This window comes from Hippoglossus hippoglossus, chromosome 3 (genome assembly GCF_009819705.1).
Source record: "Hippoglossus hippoglossus isolate fHipHip1 chromosome 3, fHipHip1.pri, whole genome shotgun sequence".
Classification (NCBI taxonomy): Eukaryota; Metazoa; Chordata; class Actinopteri; order Pleuronectiformes; family Pleuronectidae; genus Hippoglossus; species Hippoglossus hippoglossus.
The window spans coordinates 295,870-315,539 of record NC_047153.1 but is presented as its reverse complement, the minus strand read 5'-3'; the positions used below and the strand labels follow the sequence as shown (position 1 = coordinate 315,539).

At 45.3% G+C, this 19,670-nt stretch overlaps 1 protein-coding gene across 3 annotated transcripts in view; it reads right to left on the bottom strand.

Annotated features, from left to right (window-relative positions):
• Window positions 1-1,265: 1,265 nt before the first annotated feature.
• map1aa (microtubule-associated protein 1Aa) overlaps window positions 1,266-19,670 on the bottom strand; it is a 26,495-nt gene continuing 8,090 nt past the window's right edge. Inside the window, exons 3-8 of one of the 3 annotated variants that reach the window (XM_034614772.1) lie at window positions 11,682-11,764; window positions 11,128-11,268; window positions 9,097-11,030; window positions 4,202-9,060; window positions 3,879-4,105; window positions 1,266-3,786 (exon numbers count right to left, since the gene is read on the bottom strand). In XM_034614772.1, coding sequence (XP_034470663.1) covers window positions 3,631-3,786; window positions 3,879-4,105; window positions 4,202-9,060; window positions 9,097-11,030; window positions 11,128-11,268; window positions 11,682-11,764 — 7,400 coding nt within the window. In that variant the 3' untranslated portion in view covers window positions 1,266-3,630. Of the gene's footprint in view, window positions 3,787-3,878; window positions 4,106-4,201; window positions 11,031-11,127; window positions 11,269-11,681; window positions 11,765-17,954; window positions 18,118-19,670 lie in introns of those variants that run through there. The other 2 variants (XM_034614782.1, XM_034614763.1) reach the window with 2 other exon arrangements.

The following is a 19,670-nucleotide window of genomic DNA, read 5'->3' as shown; positions in this document are numbered from 1 at the left end:
GGGGGGGCGAGGTTCATGTTACATTGTGATGTTCAGATGTGTAAAACACAACTGTGAGTCTGACGTGTCTGTACAGATTAAAATCATGACACCACACACGCGTCTTCACTTCAGTCTTTTTGTTCGAGTTCACCTCAAAAACACCTGAGAAAGAAAATCACGGATTCTGGTGATTGAAACACTGAAAAGTATTTTCCAGGTTCATTGTCCCGACCAACAATATTTCAAACTTAATAAATCCTGAGGTACATGAGGCTCACCCCACTGTGAAGCTTCCCTCAGGATCTCCTCAGCTCGATGATGGTGAAACTCTCTGAGCACGTCGGACGGTCAGTGAAGCTCGGAGGAGGATACCAGACGTTTAGGTAAAGAACTTAAAGTCGAACGTGGTGGACTCCGACCTCAGGACTCACCAGCGACCAAGACAATCCTCAGAATCAGGAGATGAAGAAAAGTGTTTTGATGCTTTGCTGTAATGATCATATTAAATCTTGAGGTTTTGATAAAGTATCGACAAACATTGACGTAATTGATCTGGTTCCAGAGATTCATGGTTCCCAGAGGATCAGTTTGACCTCAGTGATCCTCTGACACAAAGTTCACACATGTACAAGATGAATTGGTTCGTGTTTCCCAGAGGATGAACCCTGATGCTCCTCTGGTCCAACATCAGGTTCACATTTGTGGTTTTGAGTTACATGTTGATGTTGGGATGGTCTGATATGAACTGTAGTGAATTCATGTTCCCCTGAGGATGAATGAAATCATTTAGTTCAGGATAAGATTCATGCTAAACATTCCCATGAGCGACGTGTATCCACTTCCTGTTGTACAGAAGCTGAAACATCCTGGATACACGGGCAGCCATCTTGTTCTGGAGACGTCATCTGGAGCAGAGCCGTCCACATGTGGCCTCATCCAATCAGGAGTCAGTGTCAGCTGTCAATCATGACGTCTCGTTTTTATATCAAATAACTAATTAAACCAAGCTGATCAGTGAGATAAGAATGAGTTTGGTCAATGTCCCATCTGCTAACAGGGAGGAGGAGGGGTTTATGACCTATACTGCATCCAGCCACCAGAGGGCGACAGATGCTTTGGCTTTACTCGTGTCGTCCATCTAGTGTTTACCAATTAATGTTATCGTAACTTATTAAACTAAGATGGTGGAAGTTACGTTACTCAGTAAAAATCTTTATTGTTATAAGATCTCTAGTTTTCATCGTGATGTAATGACACGACTCGACAAGAAGAGGGAGACATTCTCCTTCAGTAAATGTTTTTATTGGTCATCACACGTTTTTCCCTTGTAACAATAAATCAGTTTTCTTTTTGACCTTTAGAAGAGATAACGAGAGTATTGCACCTAAAACAAGAGATGAGAAGTAATGAAGGAATCACTTGACAGCACAGCCAGGTTACATGTGCCTCCTCACAACCACACAGCTTCTGAATATACTCTTTTAAAATAGCATTTCTATGTAAAGTCTGGAGCGATTACAGGAGAAGTCAAAGGTTCACATGCACGTACAAGCAGAGCTCACTGGAACCACGGCCTCCTGGTGGGATCTTTACTTTTTTCTTTTTCAACAAGATGAAAATGTGTAAATATACGAAGCGTTTCTGGTAAAAACGGAATAACAGGAAGTTGTCTACAGATAAAATGAGGTGACGTAAGAGAGTCGCTCTCGTCTGGCAGTTTGACTTCTGATAAGTGTTGATATAATAATCAGCTGTAATACTGGTGCAGTGTTTAATGCACAGACACACATTGACCCTGTTTTCATCAATAAACCGTTAATGCCTCTTTCTTCATTTGGCAGGAATCGAACCCTCTACTCAACATCACACTCTGTTCCATGTTCATCAGAAATCAAACATCATCCACAAACACAACCTGGGTCTTTTAATCTGCTCTCTCTGCAGAGTCGTGATGTGTTCAGGTCCCCGTCAGATTCTCTCTGTGGGCGGGACCAGTCACATGATGCTCAGTAACCAAGGCAACCAGGAGATCAAAGTCCTCGACAGAGAACGTAAAGGTAATCTGCATCTTCACATTCAAATCAGATCGGTCTGTTTTCTAAAGATCGTACGTGCATCTGTTGTTCATGCGTCTCGAGATAAAATATCATACAGAGGAATATCTGGACTTTTATTGTGGATCATAAACTCTGGTGAGGTTTGTTATCGTTTGTTCGGTGTTTGGTTTTGTTCCTGGTTTAAAATCCTCGAAATTACTGAAAAATATAAAATCATCAATATCAAATTAAAACACATCTAGATGTCACATCAATTTAATAAAGTGTTATTAAAACATCCACTGATTTACCGATGAAATTAAAACTGATGATTAACACAGGATGATTGTGGCTAAAAAACTTTTTTTTGCAGAACTTAAAATAAAAACAGAAAATAAAATAGCAAGAATTTCCATGCAGATGCCGTAATCACACATTTTATGTTGCTAAATCTGAAAATCTGGTTTTGCACCCGCTGGATAATCTTTGTGCTTGTTTGAGTGGCAGCTCCAGGAAAAACACAGCGGCTGAAATACTGAGTCGGTGCTTTAAAAGTGTCGTTTTACACTTAATATGTACAAGACCTGTGTTCAGCTCCAACATCAGAGGAAACCAGCTCATCACAGTCTGGTTTCTAAACGTTTCCTCACAGCAGGACACAAAGGCACATGTGGCTGACAGTCCAACCTCGGCACCAATCCAACCAACCTCGGCACCAGGAAACCAGTCCTCACCACCACATGTGTTGTTGTACTGGAATACATTCTTCGTCCTTTCACACAGCTTTTGTATAAAGATCTTTTAGACACAACTATGAGTGAAAGATAAAAACCTCTCACTGTCCTCAGCCACGATATGTTAACTGCAAATACACCAAAAAAATACACAAACAGAAACAAGTATAGAGAGAAACGTCTTCATCAAATTCACTGTGAGGAAGAAACCACAGAGAAATTCATTAGATTTTCACTTTGAGAGAATTGTAGAAATGTTATATTGTGAATATGTTTGTTTCTAGTTCAACATCAAATCTACTCAAAGACACGACTGAGATCTACTCAAACATTTTCTCTCACTACGTCGGTACGAGGCACAAAGTTCAACAACGGGACTGTTGAAGAGAAAACGTCGGGTTAGTTATCGATTTTCTATCGGCAGAATGTTTCGAGCTGATCAGCTTTGTGACGTCTGAGATTCAGTGGAAGAACATTTTGTTGCTTTGTTTCTTGTGCTTCGATTTAGGCCAATTAACATACGAGCAAATAGTTAGAGACGTAATTTACAGCTTGTTCCACACTTTTCTGCTTTTGACACAAAGAACATTTTGTCTGAACTAATAACAGAAGCCTTTGTTTCAAAGCGACTGAAAAACACAAGTTAAGACGAAACACTATTGTTCCTTCTCATGTGATTGAACAGTAACGAGGCGGTGGATCGTACCTTTGGAAAATGGTGAGAGCCACAACAAGCTTATAAACAAATCAAAATCTAGAAAGTTATCCAGATGTGTTTCTGCTTTGAGCCGATCAGGGACAGATGTCAGATTAAAGAAGAGCAATTCAAAACAGATCTACACTGGGGAGGCCGGGGGGAGGAGGAGGGAGCGAAGATCTTAAAACTCGATCTTGCAGGCAGGGAAGGATTCGTCCTGCATGACGACGGTGCTGCTGGAGGCCAGGACCATGATGTTCAGCTCCTGCTGCCTCTCGTGCGTCTGCTGGTACCAGTCACGCGTCACCTCCGTGTCGTGGGTTGGGATCAGCGTCACCTGAAGAGAGGATCAGGAAATGAGCAAAACCTGGAAAAAAGCTCTCCACGTAGACATGATAGATTTGTTTTGAATAAAGATGAACTACTGACCTGTAGGTTCGATCCCCACTGAGCTTTTCCATCCAACAGTGCGTCCAGAACCCCTCGGCCTGGTTCACCGCTGGCTGCATCGTTCCCACTCACCACATAGTACGCAGAGCGAATCCGTTTGAAAAACTCTTGGTCCACGTTCTTGGCGCTACAGTGATTGGGAATATAGGCCAAGTCTACGTAGATGGGAAGTCCAGGAGCGGCCGCAGAGCCGGACTTCTGGGAACCTGACGGGACCACGAGGAACGACCATGACTTTGTATCAATACATTTATCTTAGAAAATCTGTTTGGTTTCATTAAGAGTCACCGACGTCCACTCACCTGAACTGGTCTTGACACCGTTACTTTGCCCTTTGCCAGGGTTGAAGCTGGACCGAGAAAGGTCATCGTCTTTGGAGCCTTGTCCATCTGACAGACGAGACATGTGTGAGCTCTTGTCCGCCTCCTTCTTCTTCAGCGAAGCTCTGCGAGGAGACGCTGGCTGCTTCGCCGGCATCGGGGACCTCTTCCGCTGAGCTGGCGAAGCTGATTTGGTTTTCGAGGAGGATTTTTTCAATCCCTTTGCTTTTGGCTCCTTCTTGACTGAGCCATTATCCAAAGAGTCAGGATCCACCATGCAGACGTCTGGGTGTGGGGGATGAGGAGAAGGGTCCATGATGGGTGCAGGAGGAGGGTCGTGGCTCCTCCTGGAGGACTGATGGCTGCCTCCTCCGGTGGCAGATAATTTATCAATGGGCATGTAGTCTGCGTCCTCGTCTGAGTCCATGTTGCCTTCACCAGGGGCCGAGGGGTATTCCTCGGTGCCTGGAGGCACTTCAGAGTCGGACTGAGAACCCAGAGACTCACTGACGGAGGTGGGCGGTGTGTCCTCTGTGGCCAGACCCAGTCCCGAGGACAGGCCACCAGCCTGGTGATGGTGAGGCTGTTTGTGAGCCCGTCTCTTGACTGACAGGTCATGGTCATTGCCCTCCTGGGATTGGTCGCTTTTACCTTCTTCCTCCTCATCGTCCTCATTGCTGGATAACCGTCTCATACTGGGGTTGATGAAGGAAGGCGAGAGGTCCTCTTTGCGCTGCCTGTACTCGGAGGAGGAATATCCCGGTGAGGTACGGCTAGTGTAAGAGGAGGTGGCTCCCATCGGTGCATCACCAGCAGAATCCTGATCGCTGTCATCGTCGTCGTCCTGGCCTCCTCGGCTGCACTCCTCGGAGTAGAAAGGTGAGTGGAAGGGCTGGTCGGTGGAAGAGAGGGAGAGTGGGCGGGCCGGGTGCTCTGGCTCCATCTCACACTCCTCTTCAAACTCATCATCATGACGATAATGGGGAGGAGAGTCTCCAGGGACCATCCCCATCTGGGGCTTAGGCAACTCCCACTCGTAGGAGCTCCTGTAACCTGCCTCCCTGGACTCTACCCTGACCGCGCCTGGAGCTGCACCGCTGGCTGCTGCTCCAGCCGGGAGGGTGGAGCTTGAGGTGACCTCGGTGGGGCCGTTGGCTGTGTCTGGTTTGCTTGCCTGGAGAGGTGAAGCCATGTAGGAGCCAAGAACATCAGGGAGTTCACCAACTGTCTTATTAGCAGCAGCTGGAGCAACAGACTTATCAGGAAATGAGAGACCACCGGTCAGGCCACTAGAGGGAGACCTCAGAGTCATCTCACGGATGTAAGCCTCCTCATCCTCTTCTTCACTGCTGTCGGTCTCCTCAAAGTAATGTTTGCCCTCCTTGTCTGGGCGTGGTGAGGAAGTGACACCAAACAGAGCAGCACTCGCTGCCTCTTTGTTCTTGGAGAGCTCCTGTTGAGAGAACGGCGCTGCTGAGGCCCCGAACCCACCAGCTGTGTCCAGCTTGGACCCTTCAGACCATTCAGGTTTATAGAAACAGTCAGATTGAGGAGCTTTGTCCATAATCCCACCCAATGAGGTTGTGTGCTCCTTCTTGTCCTCAGCAAAGCCAGTGGACGAGAGTGTGTGGAAAGGTTTGACGTCCTCGAACGGGCTGAGGGGGGGGAACCGAGCTAAACTGGAGGTGGACTCAGCCGTGGTTGTGGCTGTGATTTGTTTCTCAGACACTTCCAGGTAGTCGTCTTTGGCCCCAGCAGAGACCGGCGAGTGTTCATCTTTAAAGGACGAGTACTCGAACAGCGGTTCTGCAGAAGCAGGGGTCTCCAGCTCCTCCCCGAACTGACGGCTGGTGGAGAGTGAGCCGGAGGTGGAGGATGAGTAGCTGTAGGCTGAAGAGGAGGAGTACCCAGGGGCAGCTGTTGTTGTGTATTGAAAGCTTGTGTCCAGTGACCTCTTACTCAGAAGGTCTGGTGTCTTCTGTTTCTCAAAATCAGGATCAGAGGTGTCACTCTGGTAATAATGTTCCTCTGTGGATTTCAGAATGAAATCCTCTTTATCTTTGTGTGTCGTCTGACCTGATAACAAGGAGTCTTTCTCACCACCTCCATATGAGTATTCAAACCCTGAGGAGTAGCCAGAGAAACCTGCAGAGCCTCGATCAGCTGGTTTTCTACTAAAGGACGAGGACTCAGCTTTGTCTTCATCCTTCGAGCTGGAGCTGCTGTCCGTCACGCTCGGCTTCCCCTGACTGTTGTAACCATATCCAGCCATAGAAACCATGAATTCAGGCCTTTTGGAGCCAAACATTTCACTGATGGGACTTTTCGCTTCCTTCTCAGATTTCTCTTTGGCGCCTTTCTCCACATCAGAGTCAATAGCACCTTCATCCTCCTCGTCTTCTTCATCTTCTTCGTCTTCCTCCTCATCATCTTCATCAACTACATCATCATCATAGTCCTCCTCATCTCTTGCTGTTAGTTTTCGCATATCAACCTCCAAACATGCTCCTTTCTCACCGAAGCTTGTGGAACCAGGTTTGCCAACGTTAAAATCCTGCATTGAGGAGTGAGTCTGGGGCTTTGTGGTCTCAGCTGGGCTTTTAAAAGAATCTTTTTCTGACGATAAAGAGGAGACGGCTTCAGATTGATCTGCTACTGAAGGAAATCTGGCGCCTGTGTTGTATTCCACTGTCTCCTTTTCTTTTTCAGATGGGGGAATAGCAGAAGTGCTCTTGCAGTCGAGCCACGATGGAATGGACGACTCTTTTCCATAAGAGGCCGTAAATTCCTCTTTCTCTACCATCTTTACTGTGGACGTCAGCGGGGAGGGGGGATCCACTCCGCTCCTGGCAGTGTCCTTCTCCGTCTTGTCTATCGACTCCTGACGATATGAATCCGAGTCCACGGAGCTTGTTTTGCTGTCATAAAAGTCACTGTAAGAGAATGTCTTCCCATGGACATAGGGTGTGTCCTGTCTAATGTACACGGCCTTTTCTTTGCTCTCCTTCTCTGGGAAATTATAAAGACTGAAATGAACATTTTTCTCAGGCTCTGGAGATATATCGGGTTTCTCTGCACCGTCATTTTTAGAGTCTACTTCACTTTGATCTGTTGATAAGGGCTTTGATCCTGGCCCCCTTACGAAATCATCCTCTTTCTCATCTTGATCTTCTTCGTCTTTTGAGTAAACCACCTGAGGGTTTGGTTTCACCTCTGAGCTGAAGGAAACCTCTGTCTTCACCAAGGTCTTGACTTCTGTTTCTGTCACTGCAGATTTTGCCTCAAGGGAGAAGTCGTCGTCCAAAAAGCGCCCTTCTTTTGCTTCCATAAGTTTTGCCTTAACAGTGGGCTGTAAATCCTTTTTGGCGTAATAGTCTTCTTCATCATCAATGTCTTCATCAGATTCTTCAGATGCTTCAAATCCTGTCTTGTCACCGGTTACAGCGATAAAGGAGGTGTCTGAAATGGAGACGGATTTATCTGTTTTCTGAGTGTCAGCTTTAACATTGGTCACGTCCTCCTCTTTGTCCTCTGTCCTAAAGGGTTTGTCCTCTGTTGGAGAGTAACCGCTGCTTGTGGGCACAGACTGAGTGGGTGAGGCCAGTCTCATAGTGCTGTCATCTGGACTTAGACATCTCTCCTCACTCTCCTGCCTGGACTGGGACTCTAACCCAGGGGAGAAAGACGAAGGAGGTGAAAGAGGCTTAACATCAGCCGCAGCCTTGAATCCCTCTGTGCTGAAGAGAGCCTGGTTGTCTCTGACAGCCTGTGTGGGTGAGTACTGCGTAGTAGTGAAGGGAGGAGGAGAGAAAATGGCAGAGGGAGATTTCTCCTTCTCCTGGAGCATCTTTGAGGCTGCATGTTCGTAGCCCTCATGGAGTTTACCTAGAGGGATGTCAACATTGGGAGTCTGGTCCTCGTCCTCGTCCTCCTCATCATCCTCTTCTTCGTGGACTGATTTGATCTTTGCATCACCCTCTAGCTCAGCAATGTTGGGCTGGTATTCATCAGAGGAAGGAGACTTAAAGCACTTGTCGTCCTCCAGAGAGGAGGTGGGTGAGATGGTTCCTGCTGAGTGGAGATAGTCTTTTCCCTGGGCGGCCTCTGCCCGTGAGGGGATAGTGTTGATGGTGTCCAGCAGGAGGGAGGTCCTCCCAGCGTCCTCAGTCTGAGGAGCTGTGACAGAAGCTATTGACTGGTCCTCAGCCACAGATGTGGCAAAAGAGGACAGTTTGTCATATTCTGTGATGGATGTTGCTGAGGAGATGTGTTCTTCCTCTGCCAGAGGAGCAGCAATGATTGCTGGGTAAGGTGCAAGCTCGGGCACTTGACCGCCCATGAACGCTCTGGGTCTGACATCAGACACCATGGAGCTCTTCATCTCTTTGAATCCGTGTATGGAGTCAAAGCTGCCGGGGACATCAGGAACAGAGATGTCATAGGAGCCCACGTCATAGCGCAGCTGAGGGATCCTGTCCTCCGGTTCCTCGTGGATCTCCTCGTCAGAGATGGTCTGCTCAGTCTCGGAGTAACCGGGAATCGTCTCGTCGTGAATGAAAGAGAACTGCTCTGAGGCGGAGGCTGCTGCAGTTTGCCCGACTGTGGTGGAAAAAGGTTTTTGTTCAGCTGCTGTTGTCTCCCACTCCTTTCCGGGTTTTTCGTTTTTCGCCTTCTCAGTTTTATATTTAAGGAACTCATCATCTTCTGTTCCTTCAAGTTCTGCTTTTTCAATCACATCATCCTCCTCCTCTGAGCTGTCACTCTTCTTTGATCTGTCTTTTATGTCGTCCTTCATAGGATATTTGTCATATTTCTCCATCTTCTCCTCTTCATACTTCTTGTCAAAAGCATCACTGGCTTCCTGCTTCGTGGCTGAAACCTCCTCCCAAGTGCCTTTGTTTCTGTCTTCTCCCGGACTGACTGGGGATTTGGGTGAAAAAGATTTAATCTCAGGAGCTGGTGATTTGACTTTCTCATCAGCTTTAGTATCTGTAAATAGTGAATGCTCAGACATCACATCATTCTGGATGGGCTCAGTCTTGGACAGCTCCTGTTGTTTTAGAGCTTCAAAGTCCTCAGTCAGGTCCTCAGGGGAGGAAACAATGGACCTGTCGGCCAGAGCAGCTGCTGCCACCTCTTCAGGGACGTTCTTTGGAGCCGGTCTTCTCTCATTGGCTTCATCTTTGACCGCTTTGTTCTTGTCTGTCTTCGGTTTAGCCTGAGTCTTGGCTTTGTGCAGAGTCTTTCTCACTTCTGGGGTAAACGGCTTCAGGTCTGGTTTGGTGATTTTTCTCAGCTCGGGTTTACTCGGGTCTTTCTTTTTCTCTTCCTTGACTCTACTTTCTTTTTTCTCTTCTTTTCTTATATTTTCATCCTTCTTTATCTCACGTTTCTCTTTTTTAATCTCTTTCTTCTCTTTGTCTTTCTTTTCATCCATCTTGGACACTTTCTCATTCTTGGCAGTTTTATCCTTGGATATTTTCTTCTTCTCTTTCTTGTCGGCTGCAGGAGCCACTTCACTGTTTTTCTGTTGTTTGGTGGCTTTGAGACTTTTGAGTTTTTTCTCTTCTTTCTTTTCCACTTTATTTTCTTTAGTGATGTCACTTCCTTTCTCTTCCTCCTGCCCGCTGGCGTCTTTCTTTGCAGCCTTGGAATGTGGTTTGGGTGAAGATTTGAGACTCTCTTTGCTGTCAGTTCTGGACCTGATCTTCGTCTGTTTGATGATGGGAGGTGCTGCACCTGATGAAATGTCTTTCTGAGTCGCCACTGGGTATCGCAGGTAGTCCAGGTGTTTCAGTTTCTCAAGGCCCTCGAAGATTTTATTCTGGGGTGCATTTCCTGGGAACAGCACCCTGACTATCTTTTCTGATGGACAGTGAGGGATCCAAACAATGAGAGCGGTAACCGATGTCAGATAGGGAACAGATATCTCCCCTTCTTTTCCGTTGGGCATCGTAATCCCCGTCTTGGCTTTGCTGTTTCCAGCCCATTTCTGCATCAGAAACTGCATCTCTTTGCTTTCTTTTACCGGGTTTAAGACGTACATGTCTAACTTTCCCACACCAAGTTTGTGGAACAGTGTGATGGGTTCAATGGTGTTGCTGACCACCCTGTGAAGAGGCTCTGGTGTGATGCCAAGCTTGTTGAGGTACTGCAGTGTAAGCGATGCTTCTTCAATGCTTCGCTTCACCTTCAGCGTGGACTCCGGCATCCGCAGCTTCTCTGGGACGTTGAAAAACACGATCCCGAGCTCTGGAGAGATCAGGTTCTTCACCCAGTCTCCGTTGCTGCTGGAGCCTGATCCTTGGTTACGCTCCTCTTCCTGCTCAGCGATCTTTCTCTGGAACAGCCCGTTAATACCAGCGAGGTTGTCTGCACCGATATGGGTGAGCAGCACAGAGTCGATCCTGTCAAGGTGGCGAACCAACTTCCAAAAGCAGGACTTTCGCTCAGACCCTCCATCCACCAGGACATTGAATCCATTGACGGCAAACAAAGCTGAGTCTCCTCTGCCTCCAGGGAAGATGTAGCAGCAGGGTTTGGAAAGCTTTAAAAAACCTCCAGAGGTCGGGGGCTCCAGAAGGTCGAAGGGTGAGGGGACGTCGACCGTCTCTGAGACATACTCAGTGAACTCTGTGACTCCGTCCATGTCGGGGAGGTGGGGTTCGGGGTTCAGTCGGTATTCCAGAAGGTTTTGGATCGGCTGCTGCTCCTGGCTTTGGCCCAGGGAGCTCCAGCCCCCGTCTCCCTGACAGGAAACAGTAAGCCTGGCCGGCTGCTCTGACGCCGCCCTGGACAGGACTTCGATCACCTGGGAACAGGAACAGGGGGAAATGAAGCGTCAAGTAAAATCACTGTGCTTCTGTCACAAGTAAATCCAAACACACTCGACAGATGGTGGAGCTCACTTGAGGGTTGGAGATGATGTCGGAGAAGTGTTTCCAGGTGAAGGCTCCACTTTGCAGGAGGACGTCACCTCCCTGCTCTGAGCTCTGCCCACTGAGGATCAACAACTTATTCCCGGCAAGGTCAGTGATCAGAGAGCGGATCTGGTGGAGGAAGAACAGACACTCGTTAATGCTTTCAAATGAAAGATCTTCCAAAGGCCATCGACTCAAATCCAATCCAGAATAAAGTAAAATATACAGATGAAATGAAACTTGACAAAGGTTGGGGTAAATTTTGTTTTGAAAGATGTTTTATGGGTCAGAGAGAGTTTTGGTACAGATCCGGATCCAGGATTCTTTTCACTTTCTTTAAGTGAGATAAGAACGTTTCTCAGAATAATTCATGGATCTTGATGAAAACAATATGTTTAGATATTCATGAGTATTTAAATATACTATATATAGTATCAATGTCTTTAAAGGAGGTTTCCTAAGGAGACTGTTGGTTTGAGCTCTGTCTGATGTTTGTGTGGACGACAGGACTAAAGTGTCCTGCAGGTGGACGTGTGGTTCACCTCTGAAGCAGCAGCGTCTTCTGACGGATTCACCAACACCACCGTCTGCAGGACGTCACTGTGATACTGGAGCAGCCGCTGGCCTTCAGGAGACACACAACACAAACACACTTACTGAACTAGATCCAGAGCATCGTACTGAAAACACAACAATTACAACACTGTTCAAAACGAGCTGCAGTCGTCGTCATGTTTTCAGGACGTGAGAACAATGCTAACTGTTAGCATGCTAACACTGTTATTTCCACAGGTGTCAACAGCTGATGCTAAGATAGACTGCTAAGTAAACCGCTAATGCTAATGTTCACGAGAGTCGGGAGCCCTGGGAGTTGAAATATTTGAACGTTTAGCTTTAGGTATTTAGCATAGACTGTAAATAAAGATGAACGACAAGACAGCTTCACAAAGGTGAAGCCTAATCATCTAGATGCCCCCTGGTGGCTGGCTTCAGTACAGGTCGAAAACCTCCATGTCAGTGGATGGGACATGGACCAACATAAAAAGTCAATATATGTTGAATGATTTTCTTTCGGTCATTTTAGGTGAAAGGTCATGATTGACAGCTGAGACTGACTCATGATTAGTCGAGCAGGCTCCACCCCCGATCACTATGGGAGCAAACATGTGATGTGTCCTCCATCTTTATTTACAGTCAAAAGTATTGAGTCATCAATACTTCATCAATACTTCATCAATAAAAGTATTGAGTAATCTACGACAGCTAATTACTGTCACACCAGAAAATACAAACACATCCTGTAACAACGTGTCGTGTGATTCCTGATGATTTAGGCTGGAAACAGCCGATGAGCTGGATTAGAATCAGTGTTTCCAGTATTCATACGTGACCACAGTCGGTCACGTGACAGCACATCGACCACGAGCAGCCACACCCGACTGCTCCTTGTCCATTTAATGTCTCCGGTGCTGATGAGCCCAGATGAGTTTAATCCTGTCAATTCTTTCATTTACAATCACAACAGCACTAAAGCATCTCTCAGCCTCGTTGGCTGTTGCTATGGGGACGGTCCTCTGGCTGTTACACTGACCCAGTCTGAGGGAGACGCATTGCAGCATTTCAGGGGAGGAGAGGCTGCTGCTGCATGACGCTGAGAACACAGCATCACATACAGGAGGCGAGCGGACGCAGCAGCTGCTTCATCAGGGAAACTATATTTAGCAGAAAGATGCTGCGGCCTCTTCCTCCACCTCACAAACGTGTTGTTCCTCAGAGCAACAACGACAAATAAAGAAAAGATCAAATAATATTCACGTTAGGTCAGAAACAAGCGATGCTGTCGACAGTTTGTCCAAACTAACGTCCATCATCAGATCAGGAGCATGTTTGATGAGTAAACACATCCATGCGGATGTTTTACTGTCACATTCTGAAGCTGCTCATCAAACCAGTGGAACCAGTGGAACCAGTGGTTTGTTCTTCTGAACCCAGGATGTGAAAGATCAGGTTTGAACTGAGCAGAACCAGAACACAGTTCAAGTCTAGATTCAAATTAAAGATTCATCTGACTTCACTTTCTCTTGTTCTTGGAAAACATGTTGCTCTGATGTGGAGGTTTTTCTTATATTATATTATATTGTATTAAATTATATGAAATTAAATCAAATAATATTGTATTATGTTATATTATATAATATATTTGTTTGTGTCCTAACTGTGTCTGTTTCTTACAGATGTGGTTCTGCAGTGAAAATGGAGTGAAAATGAAAATAATGCAGTAGAACCCGACTGATGTGTTTTTTGGGGGCTGATGTTAGAGAGGGAGAAAGGACTCAGATGAAGATGGAGCAGAACAACACAGGGTAGAACTCTGTAGATCTCAGTGAGTGGGTGTTCACAGCTTTAAAGCTTTAAGTCAGAGCCCACCCACTGGACTCAGAACGTCCAGCTCGTTTCCTGTCCGTCCCAGAGCCGCCTCGCACCACCTGAGACGGCTGAGGGTTTATTAGTGAAAGTAGACCCTGTCCCATATATGTCAGTCTGTGATTCTCCTACAGACGAACCACAGCAGTTAGAATAAAGCAGGAGGAAGAAGCTCTGACCTCGAGAAGAACAACTGACTGTAAAACAACCCAAGTGAATAATCGACCCTCACATTGTTGTGTATCCAGCAGCTGTTCACTTCCAGTGTGACCTCGTTCATTTGGCTGATAACCCAGGGGAAGAAGTTCCTTTATGCTCACAGACAGGATGTGGATATAGTGAGTGATAGAGATCGAGAGTTACTGGTTCTGTAAAACACACCAAGATCCATCCATCATCTACTGCGCTTCTGTCTGATCCTCTGAGGGTCATGGGAGCCAATCCCAGCTGACACTGGGCGAGAGGCGGGGTTTAACCTGGACAGGTCGTCAGTGAAACACAGGACCAACGTACAGAATTCAAACCTACGGTCAATTTACAATCTGGAATGAATCTAACGCCACTTTGTGTTTGGACTGTGGAGGAAGCTGGAGAAACCCCACACAGAACTGGGATTTGAACCATTCTTGCTGTGAGGCGACAGTGCTAAACACTACACCACCGTACCACCTCATGGTCATTACATCAGCATGGCCCCTGGTGTTCAGAGGTGGAAACACGCAATGTTCTGATCAGTATCAGTTACTAGTTTGTGCATCAGGATACGTTGCTTTGAAAGTAAATGTATAAAACTGATTGAACGTGGTTGATTGATGGTTGATTGATTGATTGATTGATTGATTGATTGATTGATTGATAACTTTCCTCAGAGACTGAAAGTGAAACTCTCACATGTTTTCAGCGTAGCCATGAGGGAAAGGTGCAGCAGCATATTAAACTGTGGCTGCAGGATCACAGGAGGATCTAATATTGATCCAGCTCCCTGATGCTGAACCAGCCTCTCGTGATCCTCCAGATCTTACAAACAGAAAAGTCCTGGATCCACATCTGCAGAAACTTCACTTATTGTGGGAGAAATCAGTTCTGTAGTTTTCATTCAATCTTAATAACAAATAAAGAAAACCTGATCACCGCCTCACAGTCGTACACCTCCACCGACCAGAAACATAGTCCCGTCGGTTCCTGTGTGAACAGCGTGATGTCACAATGACCTTTGACCTTTGACCAAAAGCCATGAAAACACTAGGTGCTCCAGTGTGAACAGACCATAGACAGGACAGACAGAGCAACAGACATGTCAGTTACTAGACTCCGAGGAAACTATGTTCACTCCACATCTTAAAACAGCAAATAAATAAATGTCATTAAAACCTATCATTAGTATTAATGACATTTCAACATGTCTCCATCAAAACATTTCACTTATTCTACTTCTTATGTGCTGAAAATAAAAGAATTCCCCGGCAACAAAGAAGGAAGCAGCAACAAAATCCACTTTCCTCCAGAACTGAATCATCTTCTCTGCTCAGAACGTGCGGATGCAGAGTGAACATCGGGCTCCAAGTTGAAATGACGTCAACAGTAAAGATGTGTTTTACTCATCGAGCTACAGAAGAGAATCTTCTTCCTGATTTACACAGAAACCTTCAGAAACAGATACATGTGCGTCTGTTGGGGACTATTTGCTGCAGCGGATGAATCCACAGTCGGAGCTCTGTGGTTTCATCAGTAACAGCAGGTACGAGCACTAAGTTCCACTTCATGTCACATGATCAACATGTGTTACTCAGGATTTTGTGACCACACGTGTTTGTGTATTTGTGTCGTCACCAGCGTGATCATTACCTTTTATCCAAAGTAGTGTATTCAACATGTATGAGGGGCCACTCAGGGTTCAGCATCTTGCCCAAGGACACTTCGGGGGGGATTCGGGCCGCCAACCTTCTGGTTAGAGGACAACCGCTCTGCCCCTCACGTTATAGAATGTGCACGTTATAGAATGTGCACGTTATAGAATGTGCACGTTATAGAACGTTTCTCCTGCAGAATCCCATCTGAGCTCTAACATCTGGATGAACAGTGATCAGGCCTCACAGCTGATTTCATCACTGAGGCCACACCTCCATCCACTGCTCTGCCCCCCCATCCCGCTGAGCTCAGCACTCTGCCCCGCCCACCCTGAGGCATCATGGGAGCTCACTACAAGGTGCAGTGTCTACAGGAGAATACGATGTTTTTACAGACCAGTCGACCCCATGGTCCGAGAAGCTCCAGGTTGATCCATCGGTTAAATGACATGAAATCACGTTTCTGGTCGATTGTTGAAGTGAAAGTATGAAATGTTTTCTGTCTTCAGCTTCTCACGTGGGAGGATTTGTTTTGTTTGTCTGATTGACAGTAGATTAAAGATCTTCAGACTGTCAGTCAAACAAATCAGCAAAACAACACAGACGACTCTGGGACATTTCATCAGGGAGGTTTCACTTTTTTAACATTAGCAAAGAATCATCAGTGATAGAAATAAAGAGTAAATGAAAACATTTCCCAGTTACAGTATCTTCTCAGGAGTGGGTGGAGACCAAAGCAGAGGTTAAAGCACAGTGGATCTTAAAGGGCCAGTGTGTGTTACAATGTTTTCAAACTTCAAGACTCACAAACTCTTTTTCTTTGCCTTTAAATGATGAACTAAATATTGAAATTTTGTTCATTGACTAGTTGATTAATTGATATTATATATTATATATTTTTCAAATCTCCTGAAGACATTTGTCACTATTTTATATTTAATCGACCAAATAAATGATCATTAATGAATCCATGAAATGAAAACAACTCTTACAAGCAGTGTTTTCATTTCAATAATATAAAACTTGTATAATAGTATAATAAATATTGTATAATATAATAGTTTATCACTAGAACTCTTCAGTTGCTGGTCATTTTCTGACTAACTGCTTCTAAATGTCTGTCAAACGTCATATTTCCAGATGTTATGTAAACAGAACCTCGGCCCTCACTTTGCGTGTGTGGGGATTTAAACATCTGTCAGTTTGTGTGTCTGTGTCTATGTTTAGACATTTTGTCTGGACAGTTGCATAAAGTGAGGTTGTTCAGAGGGTGAAGTCGAATCCCTCGTCTGAACCGATGTGTGACCACGTCAGTTCAGAGGGTGAAGTCGAATCCCTCGTCTGAACCGATGTGTGACCACGTCAGTTCAGAGGGTGAAGTCGAATCCCTCGTCTGAACCGATGTGTGACCACGTCAGTTCAGAGGGTGAAGTCGAATCCCTCGTCTGAACCGATGTGTGACCACGTCAGTTCAGAGGGTGAAGTCGAATCCCTCGTCTGAACCACGTCAGCTGCTTCCTCAGGTCAGAAGATTCTCCCACAGTAAAAACACCAGGTCACCTGGATGAGCTCAGATGATGAACACAGAGATATATACAGAGAGTATATACTGAGATATATACTGAGATATATACAGAGATATATACAGAGATATATATACTGAGATATACACAGAGAGTATATACAGAGATATATATATACTGAGATATACACAGAGAGTATATACAGAGATATATACTGAGATATACACAGAGAGTATATACTGAGATATATACTGAGATGTATACTGAGATGTATACTGAGATGTACACTGAGATATATACTGAGATGTACACTGAGATGTATACTGAGATGTATACTGAGATGTATACTGAGATGTACACTGAGATGTATACTGAGATGTATACTGAGATGTACACTGAGATGTACACTGAGATGTATACTGATATGTACACTGAGATGTACACTGAGATGTACACTGAGATGTACACTGAGATGTACACTGAGATGTATACTGAGATGTACACTGAGATGTACACTGAGATGTACACTGAGATGTACACTGAGATGTATACTGAGATGTACACTGAGATGTATACTGAGATGTACACTGAGATGTACACTGAGATGTATACTGAGATGTACACTGAGATGTACACTGAGATGTACACTGAGATGTATACTGAGATGTACACTGAGATGTACACTGAGATGTACACTGAGATGTACACTGAGATGTATACTGAGATGTACACTGAGATGTACACTGAGATGTACACTGAGATGTACACTGAGATGTAGTTCCCAGTGAGAGAGGAGCCGTCACCAACACACACAGAGAACTGGGATCATAAACATGTGAGACGACCTGAGGAGAAGAGATCAACTCCTCAGGTCTAAACCTCAGATGCTTTCATGTCGAGGCCCAGTTAAATGAACCTGTCCACGTGATGAAGAACCCGTCCGGGGCCACATGCTGGTTACAGCCGCTGCAGCTCACGTCCCGTCGGAATGTACAGAAACACGGATCACGACCCTACTCACGTTCAATCCACGGGTCGGAACGCGGAGCCTCGACGAAGAGATTCGAGCGCAGACTGGTCCTCGGTTAGAAAGCAGCAGCGGAGCTCGTCACATCCTCCAAAGCAACCTGCGCCTGATTGAATGCGTCTGACGGTGGGAAGACAAGCTCAGTGTAGAGAGATGGAGCAGAGGGAGGAGCTCCGCTGGTCCTGATGCTGCGGGGCTGAGGAGGAGGAGGAGGAGGAGGAGGAGGAGGAGGAGGAGGAGGAGGAGCAGCCTCGTTCTCACTTCTTCACTGAGCTGCTGCCCCCTGATGCGTTCAGGAACCCGTCGTACATCACAGGCTGCACAGTGACCAGGATGTGTTCAAGTGAATCGGGAAAAAAAGCAACTCCACTTCAGTCCAGGATTTTACAAACGTATCTTGTGTGATTAATTAGTGAGAACTGTAGTTGTGTATGTTTTGTACAATACGACACAATTCATCCTCTATCATTTATCATTTATGGTCCCGATCACAATGATCATCTCCGGTGCTCGTCTGTGTTTCCATGACACCAAAGAAATGACCTCATCACAAAGTCTTTGTCTTTATAGATCTTGTATTTGTTGGTTGTTGAGAACTGAAGTCTTTGTTGAAACCTATATCAATATCTATAACCTGATTTATGATAAACCACAGGTTTTATGTTATTTAGTTGTGAACTTACATTATTTAAACCCGCAGAAATCAGTATTTTCTTTTGGTCGCCTGTTGGTGGCGTCCTGTCATCTTTGTGCGTGTGTTTGTTTCTCCAGTTCGGAGTCACTTTTTTACGACGCACTGTTTAGACCTTTTTAACTTTGTATTTTAGGCAGATGAAGGATTTTAGAAACGAGCTGAGCAAACATCAGCTCGGCCCTCAGAGACGTTCCTGTGTCGACCGATCGGTGTTGAGGAACTTTTAATTCAGTGTCTTTACCACATTTTATCTCTGGTTTGATCTGTTTTTAATTTGTTTGAGAAGACGACTGAGAATAGTTCAGCTCCTGATTAAACCTCCTGGAATCTGAACAGGAGATGAGACCTCGTGACTTCCCCCCATCACAAACTCTTCTCTTGTCATGTTGGGACCTACAGACCTTTAAACTGCAGCATGACAAGAACATGCATTTTACTTTTGTATTTATGAGAAAACCTGCAATTATTAAATAAAGTATCTGGCATCAGTCTTAATAAAACTGAAATATTTGGATAAATGTTGGATTGTGGCTGTTAAAGGTGAATTCATTTATTTATTTTCCGCTGTAGAGACGGATGCAACATGGCCGACATCACAGACGAGGACGCTCCTGATATAAATATAAAGAGCTCATAAGGTAACAAAAGCAACCTCTGTAATTCTACACTAAATACACAATTATTCAATTCCTATAGATCCCTGAACCCTTCACACCTAAATCCAACATCTGCTTTAATCTCAGCTTTGCTCTCAACTCCTGAGAGAAACATCTGAACATCTGGTGGATGTTCCACTTTCTTCTTTATGTAGAGTTTTTAATTCAGACTGTTAAAACTAACAGAAGCTTGATACCGTGTGTGACATAATAATTCACAGGTTCATTCATTGATTTATATTGCTTCTATAATAACATGGTTATTGGTTTTCTTCCGTTATTTTCATACTCTTACTGTGTTTCTGACCCACATGTAACAGTTTCAGAATCTATTAGAATCTGCACCGTGTTAATCGCTCT